At 38.4% G+C, this 25,933-nt stretch overlaps 4 protein-coding genes and 1 long non-coding RNA gene across 6 annotated transcripts; 4 read left to right on the top strand and 1 right to left on the bottom strand.

Moving 5' to 3' along the window:
• The first annotated feature begins 617 nt into the window (after positions 1–617).
• Positions 618–2,544, top strand: LOC111782120 (transcription factor bHLH19-like). Its single transcript, XM_023662918.1, has 4 exons — positions 618–660; positions 745–1,242; positions 1,923–2,306; positions 2,407–2,544. Exons 1-4 carry the CDS (start codon positions 625–627, stop codon positions 2,479–2,481), a joined length of 993 nt encoding a protein of 330 aa, XP_023518686.1. The 5' UTR covers positions 618–624; the 3' UTR covers positions 2,482–2,544.
• A 4,147-nt stretch (positions 2,545–6,691) lies between these two features.
• LOC111781676 (leucine-rich repeat receptor-like serine/threonine-protein kinase BAM1) lies at positions 6,692–16,642 on the top strand. Its single transcript, XM_023662363.1, has 5 exons — positions 6,692–7,939; positions 8,140–9,635; positions 9,775–10,232; positions 13,070–15,662; positions 15,980–16,642. Exons 1-5 carry the CDS (start codon positions 6,849–6,851, stop codon positions 16,279–16,281), a joined length of 5,940 nt encoding a protein of 1,979 aa, XP_023518131.1. The 5' UTR covers positions 6,692–6,848; the 3' UTR covers positions 16,282–16,642.
• Positions 16,643–17,078: 436 nt separating this feature from the next.
• Positions 17,079–20,456, bottom strand: LOC111781951 (malate dehydrogenase, glyoxysomal). Its single transcript, XM_023662695.1, has 9 exons — positions 20,260–20,456; positions 19,866–20,081; positions 19,313–19,627; positions 18,782–18,871; positions 18,607–18,690; positions 18,030–18,065; positions 17,816–17,905; positions 17,633–17,727; positions 17,079–17,534 (listed from the first exon to the last, which is right to left on the bottom strand). The coding sequence occupies exons 1-9, from the start codon at positions 20,329–20,331 to the stop codon at positions 17,462–17,464; spliced, it is 1,071 nt and encodes a 356-aa protein (XP_023518463.1). The 5' UTR covers positions 20,332–20,456; the 3' UTR covers positions 17,079–17,461.
• Positions 20,457–21,294: 838 nt separating this feature from the next.
• On the top strand, positions 21,295–21,973 carry LOC111781901. Its single transcript, XR_002813034.1, has 2 exons — positions 21,295–21,580; positions 21,658–21,973. It is a non-coding gene; the product is annotated as an uncharacterized LOC111781901 (long non-coding RNA).
• A 1,305-nt stretch (positions 21,974–23,278) lies between these two features.
• On the top strand, positions 23,279–25,821 carry LOC111781669 (tubulin alpha chain). 2 transcript variants are annotated; one of them, XM_023662355.1, is made up of 4 exons: positions 23,279–23,522; positions 24,167–24,401; positions 24,488–24,858; positions 24,941–25,821. In XM_023662355.1, exons 1-4 carry the CDS (start codon positions 23,430–23,432, stop codon positions 25,592–25,594), a joined length of 1,353 nt encoding a protein of 450 aa, XP_023518123.1. In that variant the 5' UTR covers positions 23,279–23,429; the 3' UTR covers positions 25,595–25,821. The 2 variants fall into 2 exon arrangements, with proteins under 2 accessions (XP_023518123.1, XP_023518124.1); XM_023662356.1 differs by lacking the exon at positions 23,279–23,522 and adding an exon at positions 23,874–23,961.
• Positions 25,822–25,933: the final 112 nt, after the last annotated feature.

The following is a 25,933-nucleotide window of genomic DNA, read 5'->3' as shown; positions in this document are numbered from 1 at the left end:
ATGGAGGGTAGTAATGTAATTTGCAGGTCAATCTTAGGGCATGGGAGAATTTTGACCGTAGTCCTTAAGGACTTTAGGACCATGCCCTAATTAACGGCTAAGGTGCTTCGAGTGCAGGGCTCTGCTCTGTGCTGCACCTTCGTGTCTGGTTCGTGAATTCCCACGTGCTATTCTCACCAATTTAATGGGAGGTTGTCTCCACGTATGAACATAAAATAGCCAAAGGTGGGATCTTTGCGGATTTTTTTTTTATTTTATTAAAGTTTATTATTCTTTCCATTCTTTTAATATTCATATTAATTAATTTTTTTTTTTTTTTTTTTTATATAATGTTGGGTCAATCATGTTTTACCTTTTCTCATGGCCCTATATAAACTTAAATTAAAAAATTAAAAAATTAAAAAATATATTATAGATATATGAATGTTTAATTAAAATAAACATTGGGTTCAGAAACAGCCAAAACGTGAGAGAATTCACGGATCCATTGACCAAAACACGAACCCGAAAGCTGACTTAACCACTCTTTCACACAAGCCACCTTCCCTAAAAACGTGTTCCTTAGCCCTATAAAGCCCTTCATCATTTTTCCCTCTCTCCCCCCATCAACAAATCAACAATCCAATGGAGATTTCATCAACGAAATGGGTGTCTGAATGGGTAATTGCCAAATGTTCTATCAATTTCTTTCTTTTTTTTTTTTTTTTTTTTTTTTTTTTTTTTTNGGGTTTTTGATTTTTTTAGGAAATGGAAGATGCTCCTTACTTTATGGATGAATTCCAGGTGAACCCTTTTGAATTTTCGTTTGATGAGATGAAATTTGAGGAGAATGGGCGGAGTGACTTTTATGGGTCGACGGATCTGCCGTCGGCGGTGAAGGTGGAGGGGAAGGGCGCAACATCTCAAGGGTTTGCTCCCAAGGCTGATTCTTCCTCGTCCTCGTCCCATATAATTAGCTTTGACAAATTGAACTGCAAAGCTGGGAAAGGATGTGATGTGAAGGGCAGTGTTGAGCCTAAGATTGAGATGGCTTATGAGTCCGATGGGAATTTAAATTTCTCGACTTTGATTACTGAGAGTTGGAATAATGAGTACAGTCGACAGGGAGCTAAGAAGGCGGCTGGTTCTGTTAATAGAAATCCTTTTCATGCTCGAGAACATGTTTTGGCTGAGCGAAAACGAAGAGAGAAGCTTAGCCAACGCTTCATTGCTCTTTCAGCTCTCATTCCTGGCCTCAACAAGGTAAATATTTGTACCCGATCTTCGATGGGTCGAGTTTATCTCAGTCAAAGTTACAATTTTTCTTCTTAATCGAGTCCGTTTATATAAGAGTCCAAACCTATCACTACTGCTTTGACCAGTTACGTATCGCTATTAGTCTTACAGTTTTACACTCATTTACTAGGAAGAGATTTACATACTCTTATAAAGAATAGTTCGTGATTTGCACATCTTTATAAAGAATACTTCATTCTCTTCTCCACCCGATGTGAAATCTCACAATCCAATCTCTTCAAGACCTAGCTTCTTGGCTGACACTCACTCTTTCTTCTTCAATCAATGTGGGACTCTCATTCCACCCACTTTCCAGGGCTAACTTCCATACCGCCTCATGTCTGATACTATTTGTAACAACTTTAGCATGCTGTTAGCAGATATTGTCTTCTTTGACCTGTTACAAATAGCCATCAACCTCACTATTTTAAAAGGTGTATGTTGGGAGAGGTTTCTACACGAGAGAATGTTTCGTTCTCATCTCAGCAGATGTGGGATCTCACATTTTATCTTTTAATCATGTCTAATAAACTTAAAAACTCTCAAATTTGCTTCTAAAAACCCTTTTAAGATCTAGATCAATATTTATTAAATTTCGTGGATCTATTAGGGACCAAATTTGGATGTGTTTGTTTATTCTGTTACAGATAGACAAAGCTTCAATCTTGGGCGGAGCCGTAAGATATGTAAAAGAGCTTCAAGAGCGTTTGAAAGTGGTGGAGGAACAGGCAGCAATATCCAAAGTGTCGGAGGAGCAATCCACCGTGTATGTGAAAAGAAGGAGCCCAGCTTCCTCCTCGGACGACGACGACACGATATCATCGGAGGAGAACAGCTTTTCGGGGCGACCCGTTCCCGAAATAGAAGCAAGGGTTTCAAACAAGGATGTTCTTATCAGAATCCACTGCCACAAACGCAAAGGTTGTCTCTCCTATTTGCTGGGAAAAATTGAGAATCTTAATCTCACAATACTCAACAGTAGTGCCTTGCCATTCGCCCACTCTAAGCTCGACATCACCATTGTGGCTCAGGTACTATATTAACATAATTTAGCTTATTTTTATTTGTTGATTTAATTCATAAATTGAAGTTGGGATTTGGAGGATAAATTATATTATTTATTTAATGCAGGTAGATGATGGTTTTTGTATGAAAGTGGAGGATGTTGTGAAGAATCTAAGACAAGCTTTGCTGGATTTCAACTAAAACTTTACAAAAAGACAAACTTTGTTTGTTGTTTTTAAGATTGACTTTTCTTTTTCCTTCCCTTTTTTTTTTTTTTTTTTTTTTTTTTTTTTTTTTTNTTAAATTGAGAGAAAATAAATTAGCCTGTGATGATGTAATAAATAAACAAACCCATTTGAGAGGGGTAACTTTTTTTTAGAGGTTTTGACTCTTTTTTTTATCTCTTTTTACCTCTGTAAAAATGGATTTTTTGTTTTGTTTGTGGGATTTTGCAGGCTGTTTTCTCTCTTGCTAGGGTTTAGGTTTGGTTTTTTGAGGGATCTTGTGTTTGTAATGTAATGTTAGGGTTTTGTGGAGCCAAAACCGACTCGATAATTAGTTTGAAGCGTTTATGAGAGGGTTGTGAAGGAAACGTGCATAATAATAAGAAGAATCTGCACACCTGATGTTGTGCTAGGGCAACTTAAAATTTACCTTCTCCCGATCGACTAAGTTAAAAGGATAATTTTGAAATACATTCGGTAACCTATTTTCTAAAATATATGCAATGACCTCTTTGTGCTCAATCCACTCTCAAACTTAATATTTTTGTTTCCTAGGTCAACATTTTCCTTCATATTGGGTGACCAATCACACTTCAAGATGATTAATAGTTACTTAAAACTTCTGTTCAAGACGTCAATCGTGATGACGTTGCGACTACAGAAATGAAAAAAATAGACGGTCATAAGAAAGGTCACTACTAGTAGAAGGGAAATCCAATAATGCATGTTTATGATAGTTGCATAGGCATAGTCGAGACAACAACCATGACAACTAAGTTTGATAAGCTAAATCAGAACCATTCAATTTAGAAACAATTAAGAAGTTTAGGAGAGAAAGTTAGTGAGTAATGTGAACACCCAATTGTGAAACGTCGGATGGAATCAAAAAATTGTTTGAGCGAGTGAAAACGCATATAGATTGGTTTGAAAGTTTATGGTTTAAAAAAATAAAAAGAAAATTATTGAGAAGGAAGAAAGACAGGCATTGTCCCACCAAAGATTATGTGATCTTCGTGAAATTTCAAGGTCGGATCTTTAATGTAACATACTTATCCTAAGCTGTTTGGTCAATTTGTTGGCTTACAAATTCAACTATTTTCATTATAGTCCATTAGTTATATATGTTGAATAAAAGTAGAGATGGAATTATGTATTGATTTTGACGTGGAATTTGAGCATCATTTGGTTGGGTGGGTATCCCATTTGATTGGATACAAGGGTTCTAGAAGGTTACAAATACACATAGCTTTTGACATCAATGTTATTGGAAATGCATAAACCCAACTAACTATCACCAACATATCAAACAAACCCACCATCTCAAACAATATAAACTACCAAATCATCCCTACTTTTCTTTTACTTTTCTCTCTTTGGATTTTGTTTGACTATTCTTCTATAATTATTTGAACGTAATGAAAGTGGGTTTGGAGGGAGAGAATTTGTTAATGATATAATTCAATCCTACTTTAATTACGTTTTTTTAGTTCAACCATTCGAGATTAGAAGATTCAAACCTTTATTTCCGTAGTCAGTTATATTCTATGCTTAGTTGAGATGCTTAAGACAAAATAATCCATTGTTTTGAAGTGTTTTTTTTTTAATAGCTTTTAAGATTCTTCCAAGCTTATATTTGAAACTTTTTCAAAGACTAAGTATAAAAAAATATTATGAAATTGTGATTTATTGTAACAGCCTCTTTATGAAGAAGAGAGTTTACACCATTCAAAGAGAGACAAAGTCGTTGACTTTGGAGGCTGAGGTTTGAAAAATAAAGCATTTACACTATACTTATCAGACAATATGTTAATAGAAATTGCATTAAGTATGGAACTTCTTACTCGAAAAATTAACTTTAGTTCATTAAGTAACGAAGATCTTACACTAAATTTCTTCGATATTTTTTTTATTATTATTCTTAATATAAACATTTAATTCAACGTATTAATATTTGTTTGAAATTTGAGTACAAAGTTTGAAATGAGGTCTAACTTTAAATTGACCCAAAAGATTAGCGGAGACTGACTTTGACAAATAATAAATTGATTTCCAATTTTTATTTTTGCTTTCATATCCACCTATATTTCTATCCAAATTAAGCTTAAAGACTAAAATCTCAGTTTAAAAACATTTAATATTTTTAATTAATAAAAATAAATACAATCGTTATCAAAATAATTTCTACCTAATTTTTAAGATTTAAGAAATGATTATTTGTTTGTTTATTTAGAAATACGTATTCTGAGAATTGCGGGTCGGCCCAACATGGGACTTAAAAGCCCAATTGAAGTGATATTGGGTTTAAGAATTACGGGTCGGCCCAATTAGAACAAATCTTCTATCTGTTTTATGAATTGGGCTGGGCTGGGCTGGGCCAGGAAATTTGAGGTTGCTGGTTGGTGCAGGCAAGTAGACAAAATGGTATGGTGGAACATAAAAGAGTGAAGCAGTGGGCACATGGTGAAGGCGAAGCTAGTGCCTAACAGCTTAAACAAAGATTAATGGATATTGAAGTGTCGTCGTTTAGTCCCCCAAAAAAAAAAAACAAAGAAGAAAATGTTGTTAATGTTAGAAACGAGGTGTTGTTTTGTTTTGTTTTGCTTTGTTTTGCTTTGTTTTGCTTTGTTTTGTGGTGCGAGAAGGTGAATTCAGAGAGAGAGAGAGAAAGAGGGGACAAATTGTGCAGTAACCAAGATACAAAGATTAGGAAGTGAGATAACGTGTTTTGTGGTCGAAATTATGGAACCACTTTTCTTTTTGTCTCTTTTTCTGTTTTTTTTAATCCTCTTTCTCACCCAATTCAAAACACCCCCCACGGATTCCAACCCACCAACCCAATTTCAATCTACTCTTTACTCTTTACTGTGTCTGGCTTTAATATCATTTGTAATCAAACATATTGTTTACAGATATTGTTTGCTTTGGCTCATGATTTAAAACGCGACTATTAATGTGAGGTTTCTATCGTTATATTATTTAACAGTCTGCCATGAAATTGAATATGTAAGATTTATACTTCACTCAGTTACACTGCCCACAGAATCAACGATGGAGGACTGCTTCGTCATTTCACCATTTTAATTAGGAAAGAAAATTGTTTTGATCGGGGACCAATATGGAGTGAGTTTGTCGGGTTGCGATGTGCCGTAAGGATCAGGCTCAGAGGAGTAGGGGTAAATGGAAGGGTAAAAGAGTAATTAAGTAGGGGGTTGGGGTGGTGGAGATGGTAATAATGAGGAAAAGAGAAGGGTAGTGGGAGACAAAGAAATTGGATTGGGCCACAATAAGCCGTCTGGTGTCTGTTAACGTGCCTTGGGTTTGTTTGACTTTGACCAACCCTTATCTAAAGAAAATCCACCGCTATTATTACTTTACCTCAAACCCCCCCTCGGTAAAATTCAAATTTTTACTGACCTCAATTTCTATTAATTAAATTAATTAAATTATTTAAATTCAAAAAAGAAAAGAAAAAGACAGCTTTATTGAGAGAAGGAGCAATGCAGAAAGAAGAAAATAGAAGCAAAGTTATGCAAAAAGTCGTTGAAAAGCTGTGTCTCTTTTTTAACACTCTTTTACCATTTCTACCCTCCACTGTTTAATCAAGAAATTAAAATTAAAATGAAAATTAAAATTAAAATGAAAATTAAAATGCTGTTAATAATGAAATGTATTTTAATGCTTAACAACTCTGAACTAATTATTATTATTTATTTATTTTAAAATAATAAAAAAGACATCAACAACTCCACCAAAATCACCCACTGGGAAGATACAATCCAAATAAAGCAATTATTGCCAAAATCAGTAGCTTCATTACTCTACGTCTAACCCTAATATAATTTTGTGTTAATTATCTAAATTAATTAAAAAAAAATTCAAATTTTATTTATTAGGTTTATTGTCGTACTAAAATTAATATTATACTATGTTCACAAATTCCCAGAAAAGTTGAATCTGTAATGGAGAATGGGAAATTATTATTTTAATTCTGTGGAATTAGTATTATAAGAATAGAGTGTATTCAATCAATTAACATATAATTGTTCGTAAGAGTATTTAATGTCTTCCCTACACCTATATCTATATATATATTAGGACATAAATATGCGTTATAATGTAAGATATGAAAACTTTACATTATAAAGTCAAAAAAGATTCAAATTTTTAAAAATAAAATGAAATGTAAAATGTGCGACATGATTCACTTTATTGAGGTCCCCCCCGCCCCAAACCCACTTGTTCTTCTCACTGAGCTCTCTCGCTCGTCTTCCTCTTCCTCCCATTACAAACTCACTCTTTAATATTTGCAGAAATCGCTGATTCAGAAACGAATCTGCAAACAAAATGCGTCTTCTTCCTCTTCTTCTCCTTTGTCTTCTGCAAATTCACATTCACCATTGTTGTTCAGCTCGTGTTTCTGAGTATCGAGCTCTGCTCTCGCTTAGAACCTCCATTTCTGGTGACCCCAAATTCTCGCTCTCTTCGTGGAATGCTTCCACCAGTCACTGTACTTGGTTTGGGGTTACTTGCGATGTTCGTCGCCATGTCACTGCCCTTGACCTCTCTGGTCTTGGACTTTCTGGTTCTCTTTCGCCTGATGTTGCCTATTTGAGGTTTCTTACTAATCTTTCTCTTGCGTCCAATGATTTCTCGGGTCCAATCCCGCCGGAGATTTCTTCCATTTCTTCTCTTCGGTTCCTGAACCTGTCAAATAATGTCTTCGATGGGTCGTTCCCTACGCAGCTTTCGCAGCTTCGGAATCTGCAGGTTCTTGATTTGTATAACAACAATATGACTGGGGATTTCCCCATTGTCGTTACTGAAATGATGAGCCTCCGCCATTTGCATTTGGGTGGAAATTTCTTCGCCGGAGCGATTCCGCCGGAAGTCGGTCGGATGGAGTCCTTGGAGTACTTTGCGGTTTCTGGTAACGAACTCGGCGGTTCCATACCGCCGGAAATCGGGAACTTGACGAATCTTCGTGAGCTTTACATTGGCTACTTCAACGCGTACGTCGGCGGGATTCCGGCTGAGATTGGGAATTTGTCGGAGTTGGTACGGTTGGACGCGGCCAACTGTGGACTCTCTGGTCGGATTCCGCCGGAGCTTGGAAAGCTGAAGAACCTGGATACGCTGTTTCTTCAAGTAAATGGTCTATCTGGGCCATTGACGCCGGAGATTGGAGAGTTGAATGGCTTGAAATCGTTGGATTTGTCGAACAATATGCTTGTGGGTGAGATTCCCAGCTCGTTCTCCGAGCTCAAGAACTTGACGCTGTTGAATCTGTTTAGAAACAAGCTTCATGGAGCGATTCCTTCCTTTATTGGGGACTTGCCAAAGCTGGAGGTGTTGCAGTTATGGGAGAATAATTTCACGGAAGCGATTCCACAGAACCTGGGCAAGAACGGAATGCTTCAGATTTTGGATCTTTCTTCAAACAAGCTCACCGGAAACCTTCCTCCCGATATGTGCTACGGTAATCGCCTTCAAACTCTCATCGCATTGAGCAATTTCTTGTTTGGTCCAATCCCAGAGTCGCTGGGCAAATGTGTTTCGCTTAATCGGATTCGTATGGGGGATAATTTTCTTAATGGATCTATCCCAAAGGGGCTTCTCAGTCTGCCGGACCTCTCTNAAACAAGCTCACCGGAAATCTTCCTCCCGATATGTGCTACGGTAATCGCCTTCAAACTCTCATCGCATTGAGCAATTTCTTGTTTGGTCCAATCCCAGAGTCGCTGGGCAAATGTGTTTCGCTTAATCGGATTCGTATGGGGGATAATTTTCTTAATGGATCTATCCCAAAGGGGCTTCTCAGTCTGCCGGACCTCTCTCAGGTTGAGTTACAGGACAATTACCTCTCCGGCGAGTTCCCTGTAACCGATTCAATCTCCGTCAATCTGGGCCAGATTAGTCTCTCGAACAATCGCCTCTCCGGGTCGATTCCACCCACCATCGGCAACTTCTCCGGCGTCCAGAAACTACTCCTCGACGGAAACAAATTCTCCGGTCAAATCCCACCTGAGATTGGGCGGTTACAGCAACTTTCAAAGATTGATTTCAGTAACAACAAGCTTTCAGGTCCAATCGCACCGGAGATTAGCCAATGCAAGCTGCTAACCTTCGTCGATCTCAGTCGGAACGAGCTCTCCGGTGAAATTCCAAACGAGATTACGAGTATGAGAATCTTGAATTACCTAAATCTTTCAAAGAACCATTTAATCGGTGGAATCCCAGCTTCCATAGCCAGTATGCAGAGCTTGACCTCTGTAGATTTCTCATACAACAACCTCTCCAGCTTAGTTCCGGGAAGTGGGCAATTCAGCTACTTCAATTACACATCGTTTCTGGGCAATCCTGATCTCTGCGGCCCATATTTAGGACCATGCAAAGATGGGGTCGCCAATAGCAATTACCAACAACATGTAAAAGGTCCCTTCTCTGCTTCCCTTAAGCTCCTCCTTGTAATTGGTCTGCTTCTTTGCTCAATTGCATTTGCAGTGGCTGCAATCATCAAAGCTCGATCATTGAAGAGAGCCAGTGAGTCTCGGGCTTGGAAATTAACATCCTTCCAACGCCTAGATTTCACAGTTGATGATGTTCTTGATTGCTTGAAAGAGGACAACATCATTGGAAAAGGAGGTGCTGGAATTGTGTATAAAGGGGCGATGCCTAGTGGTGACCACGTCGCTGTCAAAAGACTGCCGGTGATGAGCCGAGGGTCTTCCCACGACCATGGATTCAACGCTGAGATACAAACTCTTGGGAGGATTCGACATAGACACATTGTTAGGCTATTGGGATTTTGTTCAAATCATGAGACAAATCTTTTGATTTATGAGTATATGCCTAATGGGAGCTTGGGGGAAGTTCTTCATGGCAAAAAAGGAGGTCACTTACAATGGGACACAAGGTATAAGATTGCCATTGAAGCTGCCAAAGGGCTTTGCTATCTCCATCATGATTGCTCGCCGCTCATTGTTCATCGAGATGTCAAATCAAACAACATACTTCTTGACACTAATTTTGAAGCTCATGTGGCTGATTTTGGCCTGGCCAAGTTCTTGCAGGATTCCGGCACTTCTGAGTGCATGTCTGCCATTGCTGGTTCTTATGGATATATTGCTCCAGGTATGATTCTAAGCTTGAACTTGTTCTGTCAATGATTTAGTTTTCTGTGACTTAAATATGATGTATACAACATTAGTGGTGATCAGCATTGGATGTTTTTAACTGATTTTAGTCACTTTTCTGGCCTTTTGTATTTCAGAATACGCTTACACGCTGAAAGTCGACGAGAAGAGTGACGTGTATAGCTTTGGAGTTGTGCTCTTGGAGCTAGTTAGCGGAAGAAAACCGGTCGGAGAATTCGGGGACGGTGTTGACATAGTCCAATGGGTTAGAAAAATGACAGACTCAAACAAGGAAGAGGTAGTGAAAATCCTTGATCCAAGGCTGTCCTCCATCCCTCTCCATGAAGTGTCACACGTCTTCTACGTTGCAATGCTGTGCGTCGAAGAACAGGCGGTGGAGCGCCCGACGATGCGGGAAGTGATCCAAATCCTGTCGGAGGTCCCACAGCCACCATGTTCAAAACCAGGAGACTCAACACTCCCAAACTCCTCACCACCACCACCAGCAGGGGCAGTAGCATTGGACCCTCCAACAACAGGAACCAAGAACAAAAAGGACCAGCAGCAGCAGCCGCCACCGGATCTTCTTAGCATTTGAAGAAGAAGTTAATTGGGGTTGGTAGTGTGAGATTAAAAGTAGAAAAAGTGGAAGCAAGTAAGGTTCAGGGGCTTGGTACTGCAATGTTGTTTTATTTGGCTTCCATTTAATGCTATGCTCCTAATATGTTCAAAAGGTTTGTTTTTTAGTTTCTTTCATGTACAGTTGCGCAGTTGGGGGATATTTTGGTGTGACATTGTTGTTTTTTCCTAGAAAAAATGTTCAAGCATTTGCTGCACGGATCGTCTTCTTTTACTCAACTACTAAACATCCTTAAACGAATGTTTCTTTTTCCTCTCCAACCGATATGGGATCTCACAATCTACCCTCTTGAGCATCCAGCGTCCTCGCTGGCATATCGTCCGGTGTTTGACTCTAATATCATTTGTAATAGTTGTTTTTGTAATAATTGAAGTGATAGTCGAATGCCAAGCAACTCACATGGGTGGGAGGTGTCACGTTGCAATCTCATAATTTCAATACCAAAACATTAAATGACCAAAACCCTAAAGGGAAGGATCTTCTGTGGGACTTCCAAGTAGAAAGTTAAATAGCGGGATTCGTATTTTAAATCCTAATACGAAGCTTGGACATGGTGCGTTATAATAAATATGTGTATGAAAATTAGAATATGTTAGAATTGGGTTGGTGGCATAAAGTAGTTAAATAAATAGTAAGGGCATTGAATGGTGTAATAATAATAATAATTGATGGTATTAGTTTACACATAAGTTAAAACATTTTTCCTTTTCCTATTACTGTCTCAATCAAAAATACCAAAAGGGGACCCAAAGTAAAAGACATAAACAGCAAAATCTGTCCTTTCTTGAAAATGAAATATTTGTTGTTTTCATATAATTATCAAACCACAATGTTAATCAAACATTGAAAGTGAAACAATATCAACCCAAATTTTTGTCCAACTCATGAATTAAAAACAGACTAAATTCAATCAATTTACTAAATAATATGTTCTCACAATTTAAAAAGGGATTCTGGTGTGGATCATCCAATACACATTAGCATGGAACTTCTCCTCAGGAGAATAGATGGGTCTATAAGCTATCAGTATCTTTATAGCTTGAATGTTGAAATGCATCAACCAGGAATCCAACCCAAGTCTATACTGTAACAAGATACTATTTTACCACTAGACCACTAGTGGTATAAGCTATCAGTATCTTCATAGCCTGAGTGTGAAATACACTAGCTAAGAACAAACTCATAACTAAATTTGGGTTTGTATCGTGGCATGGTACTATTCTACCACTATACCACTAATGTTGTTGTTTTTACAATAATCCACTCTCCTTGGACTCCAGCGTTCTCGCAAACACACCTAACTCTAACACAATTTGTAATAACTCAAGCATGATTTTTAAAAAGGGTCCAGCGTGTCGGGTCCTATGGATCTCACAATCCACCTCACAATATTTTCCTAGCTTGAATATAAAATGCATCAGCTAAGAACAAACCTAGGTCTATACCGTGCTCCTATTTTTAAAATAATATCGATCCTTCAAATTTGGTGGGTGTTGAATGTATGGCCTACCTTTGAAAAAATTGGCATCAAAACATTGGCATAGGAATTAAAATAAAGCATAAAGTTATAATGTGAATAATAGCATTATTTTGAGAAAGCATGATGGAAATAGTAACAAATGGGGGCCACTTGGTCTTAATCATAAGGCATAAAATGAAAACAATGATTTATAATATGTGCATGTGTGTATGTATGGTAATGAAGGGATGAGTGACACCATCATCATTTATTATTACCTTTAATTAATTATGCTCTTTTTTTTTTTTCTTTTTTTCTCTCTAATTAGTGTTTGGAAGTATTCATAAAGAATATTTTGCACTCTCAAAAGTCATAAAGTTTACTACTTTTTTTTTCTTTTAAATAATAATAATAATTATTATTATTATTATTATGTTCATTTATTTTTTCTACCTAACTATATAGGAAAAAAAAAATGTCCATTTCGCTATCTCCTTTAGTAGCACGTTATGAGCGTTGCATTTAATAGTTGGTCAACTGACACAATATTGTTAATTCTGTCTTATTTATTAGTTTCAATAACTTGAGGCTTTAAATGAAATGATATTAAAAAATTTATTTCACACTTTTGACTTTACCACTTTAATGTTTTAGCGTGGAGAAATCGGGAGTCATTTGTTGGGCCCAACATTGGCCCAACCCAATATTACGAGAGAAACACTAAAGCCCAATACAAAACGACGGCGGCCCATTATGGATGGGTGTATTCGACTTCAACTGGACCACGTAACATGGGCTTCCACAAATACGTCTTCTTTTTAATCTTTTTTTTTTTTTTTTTTTTTTTTTTTTTTTTTTTTTTTTTTTTTTTTTTTTTTTTTTNTGCTCTCTTTCCGTTTTTGTTTGTTAAAACCCACCAAACTTTCAAAACCCATTTTTGATTACAAAAACAGCTATTAGAAGCTTAATTAATCATAATTTCAAGTTAATGATACTAATATAATAAAGTCCGCCTAAAGTTTCATGGTTTTACTTTGGAATTGCTAAAGAATATTTTTTTTATTATAAACCATGATCATTGCTTAAATTAGCGGACTTTCATCCAAGAGTGTCCTTTACATCAAACACATATGGACGAAACTAAATAATTTTCATTTATTGGGATTTAGTCTAATCATTAATCTTTAAATCTCAGAAGTAAAAAATAATAATAATAATAATCAAAAGATGTAGTGGAGAAAGGAATATATATGTGTATATATATATGTAATGAAATTATGAAGGAGATGAGTTCCCCCTCCTCCTCCTTCCATCTTAAAATCAAAATTGAAAGGAAGAAATGACAAACAGAAAGCATTCAAAATTTGTATGCAAAAAGATGAGATTTTTTGCCATTATTCTCCTTCTGCACCTGCAAATTCTGCAACTTTACTTTTCCCCTGCCTTCTCTGCATCCCTGACTGAATCACAGGCCCTTCTCTCCTTCAAAAACTCCATCTCCGATGACCCTCGTTCTTCTCTCTCCTCCTGGAACGCCGCCGTCGCCCCCTGTACCTGGCCTTGCGTCACATGCGATGCCCGAGGCCATGTCCTCGCCCTCCACCTCTCTTCTCTCGACCTTTCCGGCACCCTTTCTCCTCATCTTGCCTCTCTTCCATTTCTCACCAATGTTTCCTTCCAACTCAACAAATTCTCCGGCGGAATCCCCCCGGAGTTTGCCTCCATTTCTTCTCTCCGCTATCTTAATCTCTCTAGCAACCTCCTCAACGGCTCGATTCCTAGCGAGTTTTCGCAGCTGAAGAGTCTACAAGTTCTCGATGTTTATAACAACAACATGACCGGCGTTTTCCCCAGAGTGGTCACTGAAATCCCCAATCTTCGCCATTTACACCTTGGGGGAAATTTCTTCTCCGGTCGAATCCCTCCGGAGATTGGACGCTTGCAGTTCTTGGAGTTTCTGGCGATTCACGGTAACGACCTTGAAGGTCCGATTCCGGCGACGATCGGAAACTTGAAGAACCTTCGACAACTCTTCATTGGTTACTACAACACCTTCGTCGGTGGAATACCAGCGGCGATAGGAAACTTATCGGAGTTAGTTCTGTTAGACGCCGCGAGCTGTGGTTTGTCCGGAAAGTTCCCGCCGGAGCTCGGAAAGTTGCAGAAGCTCACTAAACTATTCCTTCAAGAAAATGCTCTGTCTGGATCATTAACAGAGCTAGGAGGATTGAAGAACATACAATCATTGGATATATCATGCAATATGCTTGTTGGTGAAATACCCATCTCTTTTGCAGAGTTCAAGAACTTGACACTATTGCACCTTTTCGACAATAAGCTCTCCGGTGAGATTCCGGGATTCATGGGTGACCTCCCAAACTTAGAGATATTGCAATTATGGAACAATAATTTCACTGGCTCGATTCCTCCGAGTTTGGGGAAGAACAGAATGCTTCTGATTCTCGATCTTGCTTTCAACCAGTTGACAGGCACAATTCCTTCTGAAATCTGCCATGGCAATCATCTTGAAGTTTTGATCCTTATGGGCAATTCCTTACATGGTTCCATCCCAGAATCGTTAGGAAATTGTACATCACTTAGGCGTATACTTCTGTGGGGCAACGCTCTCAATGGATCAATTCCAAAGGGGCTTTTGGGTTTGCCAAATCTCACTCAAATTGATTTGCACGACAATTTTCTCTCCGGAGAACTTCCCCTTACCGATTCAGTCTCAGTTAACCTTCTTCAGATCAGTTTATCCAACAATATGATCTCTGGATCTTTGCCGCCCACCATCGGCAACCTTCTGGCTGTTCAGAAGCTTCTTCTTGATCGGAATAAGTTTTCCGGTCAGATTCCTTCGACGATTGGGAGATTACAGCAGCTATCTCGGATAAATTTCAGCCAGAATAAATTGTCCGGTAGAATTGTGCCGGAGATAAGTGAGTGCAAGCACTTGATCTTCCTTGATCTTAGTGGAAATGAGCTTTCAGGTGAAATTCCTAATAATATTACCAACATGAAATTATTGACATACATGAATCTTTCAAGAAACCATTTAGTTGGGTCAATTCCTGGTTCAATAGTTCATATGCAGAGCTTAACTTCTGTGGATTTTTCATATAACAATCTCTCTGGTTTGGTTTTGGGAACTGGGCAATTTGGTTACTTCAATTACACATCATTTCTTGGCAACCCTTATCTGTGTGGAGCCTATTTAGGGCCTTGCAATCATCAAGAACATATGAAGGTCTCCCTCTCAACTCCTCTCAGGCTCCTCCTAGTTTTTGGATCTTTTATATGTTTATTTGCTTTGACTGTTGCTTTGATCTTCAAAGTTCGGTCATTGAGGAGAGCAAGGGAGTTTCAAGGATGGAGATTAACAGCCTTCCAACGCTTGGGTTTCTCGGTTGATGAGGTCTTGAATTGCCTTAAGAAGGAAAATGCTATTGCAAAAGGAGGTTATGGCACAGTATATGAAGGAGTGATGCCTAGTGGTGATCAGGTCACTGTGAAGAGACTTCCAAAGATGAGCGATGGGTGTTCTAATGACGACGGGTTCGATACCGAGATACAAGCTCTTGGGAGGATTCGACACCGTCATGTTGTTAGATTATTGGGTTTTTGTTCAAACCATGACACTGGTCTTTTGGTATATGAGTACATGCCTAATGGGAACCTCTATGAGGTTCTTCATGGCAAGAAAGGAGGCCATTTGCTTTGGGATACAAGGTACAAGATAGCCATTGGAATTGCGAATGGACTCTGCTACCTTCACCACCATTGCTCACCGCCGATCGTTCATCGAGATGTGAAATCGAACAACATTATGCTCGACACCAATTTTGATCCTCAGCTTGCCAATTCTGGGCTCGCAAAGTTCTTACAAGATTCGGGCACATTGGATCGATCAGCTCTTGCACCAGGTATGACAATAAGTTTGAGCTTACAAAAATTCAGGTATCTGTTGAATCACTTGAAGAGCTTGTCTTATCTTTCAATACAGTGATATCTGCTGAAAAATGTCTATACAGCTTATATTTTGAAAACTTTCTCTTTTTTATCTTTGTTTTCGTTATGTGCATCACCTCGAGGGGGACACAAGAGAGTCTTTGCTAGCGGTGGGTCTAGGCTGTTACAATTAGACTATACACAATCAATCAACTAGTGATTGCAGGTTGATAAATGATGTTGTAGTAGAACTGATGAATGTGATAAATGGGATGGTATTCTTTTCTTGCAGAACGTGTCGACGAGAAGTGGGATGTATATAGCTTCGGCGTCGTCCTCTTCGAACTTGTTAGCGGTAGGAATCCAGTTGGTGAAGTAAGCGACGGTGTGGACATAGTCGAATGGGTTAGAAAAATGACGAATTCAGAAAAGGAAGGAATACATAAAATGGTCGATCAAAGACTCTCTTGTGTCCCCCTCGACGAGGTGATGCACGTTCTCAATGTCGCCATGCTCTGCACTGAAGAAGAGGCAGCAAAGCGCCCCACCATGCAGGAAGTCGTGCGAATCTTATCGGAGCATCAGCAACAATGATTCTAAAACGAGGTAGAGATAGCTGAATCATGATCATAGTGTTCAGTTGAACACGAGAAGTTACTATTTTAGAGTCTCCTGCTAGAACAAAAGGCAAGCATTATGCATTCACAGGCAGCCTTGTCTCTTGAAGCATGTGCTGATGATTTGTGTTAGGAATTAGGAGTGTATGTACCTGCAAGTGTGTGTCTGCTTTTTGGGGTTTTTGTTGGGATGGGACGGGCTATGGCATCCTCCTACTGTGCCATGTACTGCTAGTGGTACCATCTCCCACTACATAAACACACTGCTTTTTCAGTATTGTTCACCTTCTGTACTTGTACTAAAAAAAACTCATGAATTTCAGTTTTCTTATTAAAAATATTGTTAAAACTTGAAGTTATGATTTATCTATGTGATACCTAAACAAATGAGGGGTAAATGATATGAATCTGGACTACAAGAATGATTATACGTTAAATGAATTCTTGAGAATCATGTAAGTGAACATAAAACATGAATGTATAAAAATGTCGGGATGATTGAGTATCGAATATCGATCAAGGGTCGAATATCGGATAAGAGAAAAATGAAAGATAATATGCTAGTGGAAGCATTATTAGTATTCCACTAAATGGGCCAACAAGCATCATATGAGATAAAGATCGAAGTCACTAAATTGTGCATTACTCAAGCACACTTTTATCCTCTAACGTTGATTTCCAAAGGAAAAGTGAACTAAAAAGGATAAGCATTTATGTTCTAGAAGGGTCAGCTTGATTATTAGGTCTAAGTCATGGGAATGGAATCATTGTAAACATCAAGCATTCTCCTTCCACTTACCCAATAATTTCAACTCCCCTCATCATTCATTTTCTTTACAAAAATCAACCGAGTCTCATGATACGCAATCATGTTCTATCTTCTATCATACTCTTTGAATCGGATACCAAACTCGAATTCTAAGTACCAAAATGACATATTAAAAAACAACCCATCAATCTCATAGACGACATTCTAACCCAACCGTTATGGTTGTCGACATGGAGGCGATATCGCCTGCAGATTGTTTTATTAAATACTTGTTGGTGTGGTTTCATTTCAATCAACTTCAATCTCTAAGAAAGCATACAGTATAAGTACGTACTCGATCTATAAGAGACGAAGTATTTCTATTTAAACTATGGTGATTGGCAACTCTTCAGCTTCTGATGAAGGAAACTCCCTTCTCAATGCTTCCTGCCAACTCTTTCTTCGCTTTCTCCAACCCAATCCTGTCAATCAATGTCCCAACTCATTCAAACTCAATGATCCACAATGAGTACTCAAATTTGATTCTTCTGTTCAATTTTTAGAACTGGCTATCACATACCTCTCGTATTCGTTTAGTGGGCCAAGGGAGTATACTTCTTCGACACCAGTGCGACCGAGTCGTACTTTGGTTGCAAAGAATGGAAGTTCGGTCACCTATACCAACGAACAATCATATAAGATGAATATTATCCAAACTATTAAAGAAAGGAAAATAGCGATAACGTCGACAAAAGATGCATACCTGAGAAGACACAAACGCACATTCGACGACACCAGCATCTCCTCTTAAGCCCCTAAGACAAGCATCTGCAAACTTAACAGCAGCATAAGCCTGCACATTTTAACCATGAACTAGTCAAAACAACATGTCTTAGTTTCTCTATTTTTTAGATTCATGGTAGCCTAACAATTTAGTCCACTAGACGATCACGAGATTGGTCTAATAAGCAACTGACCATTGAGAGAGTTGCTGAACCAGCTCCTGCTTTAGCCTGCAGATAATGTCAAGATTGGTCTAATGAGATGTTTTAGTGTTGATAAGAATACAGCAGTCGATTCAATGAATGTAAAAATCTCAAAGAGGTTCGGGTATTTGCAACCAAGTATTGTCAAATTGCAGTTTATGAAGATCAATCTAATTTGTGCCCCATGCAACTAACCATCAGCATATTCGAACTTCACAGATGATAAATAATTATTCTTCCTTCATAAAATGATATCTCATAAAACTTCAGGAAACAAAGAACAAATTAACTTGGAGTGGTGAGAAATACATATATTTGCTTCATGTAGCAGGATCTAACCATTAATGGGAGAATACAAGTCTGATTCTACATGATGAAGCAGATGCTTCATCCAAACCGATATACTCAGTTCATTATTTCCCTGCCATTTATAAATGCATCTAACCGTTTAATGTTGTTTATCGATAATTAATGTGTCGGTACACAAACAAGCACATGCACTGGTACTTCTCCATTTTGCTATTAGAGTTGTTTAATAAATTGCATAGTTATAGTAGATATTAAGTACCTCGACAACTTCTGTTCCCCCATTTTGGATCCTATCAGTCAGGTAGTTGATCTCTTCTTGTGTGAAAGAGCTTGGAGGCTTGACCTATACACAGAGGCACGAACAACTAAATGAAAACTTAGTATGCAAATCAAGAACATTATGTACACCAATCAAATCAGAAACCCTTGCAAACCTGAGATAGAAGGGGCAAAATGGTTACACCAGCATGACCACCAACGACTGGAACATCGACATCCCGAGGATCAAGACCCAATACTTCTGCCTGACAAAGACAAAATAACAAGAAGGCATGACATAGGTTATTGAGATAAAGACTGATCCTATAACAGCTTTAAGCCCACCGCTAACAAATATTGTTCTCTTTGGACTTTCCCCTCAAGGTTTTAAAACGCATTTGCTAGAAAGAGGTTTCCACACCCATATAAAGAATGTTTTATTCTCCTCCACAACCGATGTGGGATCTCACAGATCCCACTACTGTTGAATAGATTTCTTAAAGTAGCCACAAGAAAGCCAAAAGTAATGACATCTAAATTCTATTTAAACCGTTAATTAATTGACGAAATGGTTGCCACAGCTACCATGAATTTCAAGTTTCATGCTTATCTAGCGGGGCCTCTATTTGTGATTGCGTCGATATAACTCCAAAATTACAGCATGAACTTAAAAATAGAAACGAGATTAGTCAACTACTATTACATACCACAAAGGTATTGGCTCTGACAACATCGAGCATCGTAACTCCCAAAAGTCGCTTTGGATCATAAGTTCCAGCCTTCTTGAAAACTTCAGCTGCAATGGGCACGGTGGAGTTCACAGGATTACTGATCAGGTTGACAATGGCTCTTGGACAACACTTCGCAATCCCTTCACAGAGAGTCTTGACAATTCCAGCATTAATTTTGAACAGATCATCTCTAGTCATTCCTGGTTTTCGGGGAACTCCTGCAGGGATTATAACAAGATCCATGCCAGTAAGCGCAGCCTCCAGCTGCTGCTGCCCCAAGAATCCACGCACCTAAATTTTCAGAAATATTCTCAATATGCTATCTATTTCACTTCAAGAACTCAAAACTTGCAAAGCCACTCAGCCAAAACGAATCATAAAAACAAATTTCCTATTTCAAATGAGAAAGAACCACAGTTTCTTCACAGTAACTGAAATCTCTTAAAGTTCATATCCCATAGTACGTTCTAATTCCAAATTGTACGATACCAAAATCCGAGAGAATACAGGTAAAAAAAAAAAAACGCACCACAGCACCAGTGTCCATATGACTGATATCAGCGGTGACCCCAGGGGCATTGACGACATCATACAGATGTAGAACAGAGACCAGAGGATTCATCTTCATCAGCATGGCAAGAGGCTGGCCAATGCCACCGGCGGCCCCAAGTATTGCGACTCTAAACCCGGGAGCTCCGCCTTTCGCCCTGCAATTCGCCCTCCTCAAAACAGAACCTTCCTCCATCTATCCGAACACAATCAAAATCAAAACAAATAAGCGATAAAAACCAAATTAAGCGACCATAACGAGCAAGTACGATCACTTGATCCACATCAAAATCCCAGGTGGGTTGTTGAATTACAGTAATTGGCTCAAAAAAATTTCATAAAAATCGGTGAAATCAACAAGGCATAATCAGAACCTGAGACTTTGGAGGATGAAGATGCGCAGAGATTCGAGCAATGCGTTCGTTGACATCCGGAATCGGCTTCATAATTAATTCCCGAATCAGAAAACAAACCCACCGTCTTAAAATCAGAAACCTTTCGAGATTTGATGTTGCGAAGAGGCAAATACTTGGCGGCTTAAATTATGGAATACCAAAATAAACAAATGGTTGGGAAACGTGAAGCAAGGCCATGCCCAATCTTATCTTACCCAAATTTCAAACACGTGTCAAAATTCCATTTTCTGGACCCCAATAACGGGCCCTTCACAAAACCAGAGCTGGGTCAAAGGTCAACCTGTACATCATCGTCCTAAGTCCAACTTCAATATGGATCTCTAGCTTGTTTTCCATGGGCCGAATAATTTTGTTTGATGGGCCGGCTCGGTCAGTAAGCCCAGAGAGTTTTACATCCGGTCCAAAGTCAAATGAGTTTTTATCTTAAATTTTTAATATGATTATTAGAAAAAGAAAGAAAGAAAAACCATATATATTATATATGACATAATAAATAGGTTACAACATGAATTATTTTAGTATAGTGCATAAATCATTAGGAGTAGATTTGAATTTTTAAATATTATATATGACATAATAAATAGGTCACAAATTATTCCCAACCATCCCACATTTTAATATTATAAATATTTAAATGAATTCGTAGACTTGACCAAATTAAGTAGCTTCTATTAGTTATTTAATTAGCAATATATACATTAATTTGAATAAAGATTTAAATTCAAATTGCAATCATTAAATAAATTATAAATCATAATAGATCTATAATTAAACATTAAAATAAGTGAAAAAGATTCCCTCATAATATAAATTTTTATGGGTTTGATGATCATTTCTTAAATTAGCAGACTTTAGACGAGTAAAGAGAGAATTATATTTATAAATAATAATAATAATAATAAATAAAGTGTCGGTGTTCCGAGATGAGATGGTGGTGTGTTTCTAGAAGGGTAATTCATTTATCTTAAACTCAGTTATTCTTCTCTATATATAAATTATTCGAGTGTGTGCATTTGAGCTGGGTGGCTTATTTGGAATGAAACCCCCAAAAGACAAAAACCCATGCTTTTTTTTCCCAAATTGAGGCGAGGAACATAGCCTTATAAATTGCATGTGAATGCCATGACATCTCTCATCCATATCTTATACTCAAAATCGATTTGATTTGGTCGATAAAGCGCGTTGCGTCGAAGAAAAAGAAATGGTAAAATCGAGAAGCGGCCGTCACCGGCCATATGGAGCGACTTCCATGCCTTTCTCCTCTGTCTATATAAATCAGGTTCTTTTTTGTTCTAATGATCTAGCTATTTATGTATGTTTCTGTCTCAATCCCTCATCTTGTTGTGTAATTTTTAGAGCCCATTTCTGCAAAATCAAAAGGGGTTGAGAGAAATGTGAAGATCTTGAGATCCATCTCGGGCATGGCAGACAGGACGAAGCCAGGCAGTAACAAACAAGAACTGGAAGAAGAAAGGGGTTGTATTTTTTTGTTCTTGGGTCATTTAGTTTCTTCCAACTTTATTTATTTTTGTTGGGTTTTTGGAATTTTAATGATTTTTTGTTGGGAGGGAGGATCAATCCCAGAACACAAATGCTTTAATTTGCGTGGATTGTGATCCAAGCCAAGATCGATTGCACAAAATTTCAGAATCTGTTTCTTTTTCTCTTTCTATCTCTAAGCTCTAAACTTTTATTTTGTAGAGAGAATAAGTTGGAAATGGAACAAAGCCTTAGATTGTCAGAAGAACCAATTGTTTGCATCTGTGGTTGCGGCTGTAATTTTTTCTTTTTTTTTTCTTTTTTTTTTTTTTGTCCTAAAATACTTAATATTGAAAATCTAATTCATGGGTTTTTATTTTCTATAAATGGTTGGGCTGGAAAGAAAATAAAATAAAATAAAAATAAATGTGAAACTAGGTGTTAATTTATAATTATTGAGAGACATTAAGCCTAATGATAAAGATGCTTCATCTTGGATAATTGGTGGGTTGAGATTCCTTCGACCCTCCGACTTTATATTTTTTTTAATAAAAAAAACACTTATTTGTTTTTTGAATTTATTTTCAAATAATGTCGGGGAGTGATTGCAATGGGCCATTCAATAAATTAAATAAAAAATCGGTGTCACGTCTTCGTTCACTAACATAATAACATGAATCAACTGGCTTTAAATAAGATTAGTTTCCGTTAAAATAAATTTCATGTATTGAATAAGTCGTATAAAGATGTTGACATAATCTCTTATGCCTAATACATAGTTATACTTCTATTTAGTTTGGTGTCATTTGTGTCGGCACTAATTTTAATATCATATTTATGAGCGCAGTATTGGTGTGGAAAATTTTCCTGTAGGTCAACTCGACATTTCAACCACATTAAATTTGGTCTTTCTGTCTAGTTTAATGGTTGCATCCCTTTCATTTTTGACTTGGGTCGGACCCCATACAACAACCGGCAGGTTATTTATCCATTTAAAAAATTATATTTTTATTACATTAATTATGGAGGGAAATCTAAATATATATATTTTTTTATTTTTTACTTCTAATAATATGGAGAGGTGGGAACATTAGAATGTATGAGTTTTAGATTAACGGTTGAGATTAGCTTGGCAAATCCAGACAAATATTTAATTTAGTCATACAATTATTATAATGTGTAATAAAATAATATCGCGTCTGGGCGGCCCCACATTACAATACCAACCGAACCCAGCGGTTCAAATCGATTTGAAATTTGAACGTCAGCCACCAACGACCAAGCTACGGGGAGCGGTTAATGTTGAGATATAAAGGTCGAACACCTGTACTGCACCGCTGAGCTGGCACTCTTTAACCATTTTATTTATTTATTTTTAACTAACCACGGTAAACTAACCAGGGTTGAAACTCCCACGTGCCTCCTGCCGCTGGCACGAGCACCTCAATCCCAGTCCAACCGCCACTCGCCACTCGCCACTTCCCACCTGCCATTCTTCCCTTTCTATAAAACGCCCCCAACAAGGCGCCTCCAATTCACATTTCCGATCCCTTGGAGAAGCGTCTTCATAAACGCTACTCTGTTTCTTTTCGTTTTCTTCCTCGTTTTTTGATTCTCTGTTTCACTTTTCTTTCCATTTCCAACCCACAATGAGAGAGTGCATTTCCGTCCACATTGGTCAGGCCGGTATTCAGGTCGGCAATGCCTGCTGGGAACTTTACTGCTTGGAGCATGGCATTCAGGTTTTGATCTCTTCCTTGTTTTTGATTTGAGTGGCTGTTTAGAAATGCTTGGCGTTATCTGTATGTAAATGGTGAGATCTATGGTTTTGATGTGTGAGTTTATCGGCATTTCCCAGATCTCGTGTTCTTTTGTCTCCTAATAGGTGTAACGGTGTGTTTACTTGAGAATACATCAACGGGCCTTGGCATTAAAGTAGATCGACTACATTACACTTTAATTGCTACTTCTTGGAACCCCACTTCGAACATCTGTCTAGATCGTCGCATATTTATGCTCTGTGGTGTGGTCTGTTTTATATCCGAATATATCCGGGTTTTTAGAGTCATTTGGATATATTCTTAACAATAAAGTTTAACTTCCTTATTTGAATTGGCTTATGAATTAGTTTGAGGTGTTCTTCGGTCAATCTGTTTCTAAAGAGTACCAGTCCTGTTCTGGGTATGCGTGTTTCCATCGATTTCTATTTTCTGAAGGTTTTTTTTCTTTCACCTCATGGGCTCTGTATAAGTGTGCCTGCCACTGAGGAAGAAGTTTTGGAATTAACTTAACGAGGGATCTGGAATGGCTCTTCAGTTAATCACTGAATGTACCTTGCAACTGTTAACAACTGAAATCTGATGTCTTTCACCTGTCTCCCTTGCAGCCCGATGGACAGATGCCAAGTGACAAGACCGTTGGTGGGGGTGATGACGCCTTCAACACCTTTTTCAGTGAGACTGGTGCTGGGAAGCATGTACCTCGTGCTGTCTTTGTAGATCTTGAGCCAACTGTCATTGATGAAGTCAGGACTGGGACATACCGCCAACTCTTCCACCCTGAACAGCTTATCAGTGGCAAGGAAGACGCTGCTAACAACTTTGCTCGTGGCCACTATACCAGTAATTCTTCTTTTCCTCATTACACTTATCAATTACTCCCCGCTAACCATTCTGTGGTTTAACGTGTTTCTCCTTTTACTATACAGTCGGTAAAGAGATTGTTGATCTCTGCTTGGATCGTATCAGAAAGCTTGCGGACAATTGCACCGGTCTTCAAGGTTTCCTCGTTTTCAATGCTGTGGGTGGAGGAACGGGTTCTGGTCTTGGATCCCTTCTGTTGGAACGTCTTTCCGTGGACTATGGAAAGAAATCCAAGCTTGGATTTACTGTTTACCCCTCACCTCAGGTGTCGACATCTGTTGTTGAGCCTTACAACAGTGTCCTTTCAACCCATTCGCTTTTGGAGCACACTGATGTTGCTGTGCTCCTTGATAACGAGGCCATCTATGATATATGTAGGCGCTCCCTTGACATTGATCGCCCCACCTACCAGAACCTTAATCGCTTGATTTCTCAGGTAAGAGCATTTTTTTTTTTCGTTATCTAAATCATGGAATTTGAAGGCCTAAATACTCACATTATGTTGAAATTCATTCCAGGTGATATCATCTCTGACTGCGTCTCTGAGGTTTGACGGTGCACTGAATGTGGACGTTACTGAATTCCAGACAAATCTGGTCCCATACCCTAGGATTCACTTCATGCTTTCATCTTATGCCCCTGTGATTTCAGCCGAGAAGGCCTATCATGAGCAACTCTCGGTTGCGGAGATCACCAACAGTGCATTCGAGCCCTCATCCATGATGGCCAAGTGTGACCCCCGCCATGGAAAATACATGGCCTGCTGTCTGATGTACAGAGGAGATGTGGTTCCAAAGGATGTGAACGCTGCGGTGGCTACCATAAAGACCAAACGAACCATCCAATTTGTTGACTGGTGCCCAACAGGATTCAAGTGTGGTATCAACTACCAGCCACCAACTGTCGTACCAGGCGGGGATCTGGCTAAGGTTCAGAGAGCTGTATGCATGATCTCAAACTCCACAAGTGTGGCAGAGGTGTTCTCTCGCATTGACCACAAATTTGATCTGATGTATGCAAAGAGAGCTTTCGTGCACTGGTATGTGGGTGAGGGTATGGAAGAAGGTGAGTTCTCTGAGGCGAGGGAGGACCTTGCTGCCTTGGAGAAGGACTATGAGGAGGTTGGTGCAGAGGCTGGTGACGACGAAGATGACGAGGGAGAAGACTATTAAGTTTGAAAACGAGTTGCTGCATGTTTCCCTTTACTTTCTATGATCTGCGGTGTTGTTGCTATATGTTGTAATAGCCATGTGCTTCAGAGTTTGCAGTTGATATTAATATTTTGGTAATGTGTCCGCTTGAGTGATGCAGATCATCGGTCATGTTGCTTTTATGGTATGGTATCCCTTCATTAGCAGTGCTGTATGAATAACTCTATTAAAAAACTTGGTTTCTTTCATTTCATGACTTGATGTCGAGTTTAATTCATTAGCGCCCACTCTTTATTTAATTCATTGTATTAAAATTAGGGCGGATTAGACTTGCATTAATCTAATCATAAAGTGGTACGG

The sequence above is a fragment of the Cucurbita pepo genome, chromosome LG19 (assembly GCF_002806865.2).
Source record: "Cucurbita pepo subsp. pepo cultivar mu-cu-16 chromosome LG19, ASM280686v2, whole genome shotgun sequence".
Taxonomy (NCBI): domain Eukaryota; kingdom Viridiplantae; phylum Streptophyta; class Magnoliopsida; order Cucurbitales; family Cucurbitaceae; genus Cucurbita; species Cucurbita pepo.
The sequence above is the reverse complement of the archived record's forward strand: the minus strand, read 5'-3'. Positions and strand labels throughout refer to the sequence as shown.

Bases quoted from the DNA above. Each gene is read 5' to 3' on its own strand.
- LOC111781951 (XM_023662695.1), bottom strand. From the start codon at position 20,331: ATGAAGCCGATTCCGGATGTCAACGAACGCATTGCTCGAATCTCTGCG. The intron at 20,082-20,259 runs GTTCTGATTATG...GTGTTCGGATAG, and splicing joins TTCATCCTCCAAAGTCTCAG to ATGGAGGAAGGTTCTGTTTT. The intron at 18,066-18,606 runs GTACTTAATATC...CATTATCTGCAG, and splicing joins GGGGAACAGAAGTTGTCGAG to GCTAAAGCAGGAGCTGGTTC.
- LOC111782120 (XM_023662918.1), top strand. From the start codon at position 625: ATGGAGATTTCATCAACGAAATGGGTGTCTGAATGG. The intron at 661-744 runs GTAATTGCCAAA...TGATTTTTTTAG, and splicing joins CGAAATGGGTGTCTGAATGG to GAAATGGAAGATGCTCCTTA. The intron at 2,307-2,406 runs GTACTATATTAA...TATTTAATGCAG, and splicing joins ACATCACCATTGTGGCTCAG to GTAGATGATGGTTTTTGTAT.
- LOC111781669 (XM_023662355.1), top strand. From the start codon at position 23,430: ATGAGAGAGTGCATTTCCGTCCACATTGGTCAGGCCGGTATTCAGGTC. The intron at 23,523-24,166 runs GTTTTGATCTCT...TCTCCCTTGCAG, and splicing joins GCTTGGAGCATGGCATTCAG to CCCGATGGACAGATGCCAAG. The intron at 24,402-24,487 runs GTAATTCTTCTT...TTTACTATACAG, and splicing joins TGCTCGTGGCCACTATACCA to TCGGTAAAGAGATTGTTGAT.
- LOC111781676 (XM_023662363.1), top strand. From the start codon at position 6,849: ATGCGTCTTCTTCCTCTTCTTCTCCTTTGTCTTCTGCAAATTCACATT. The intron at 10,233-13,069 runs TGAAGAAGAAGT...CAAAATTGAAAG, and splicing joins CACCGGATCTTCTTAGCATT to GAAGAAATGACAAACAGAAA. The intron at 15,663-15,979 runs GTATGACAATAA...CTTTTCTTGCAG, and splicing joins TCGATCAGCTCTTGCACCAG to AACGTGTCGACGAGAAGTGG.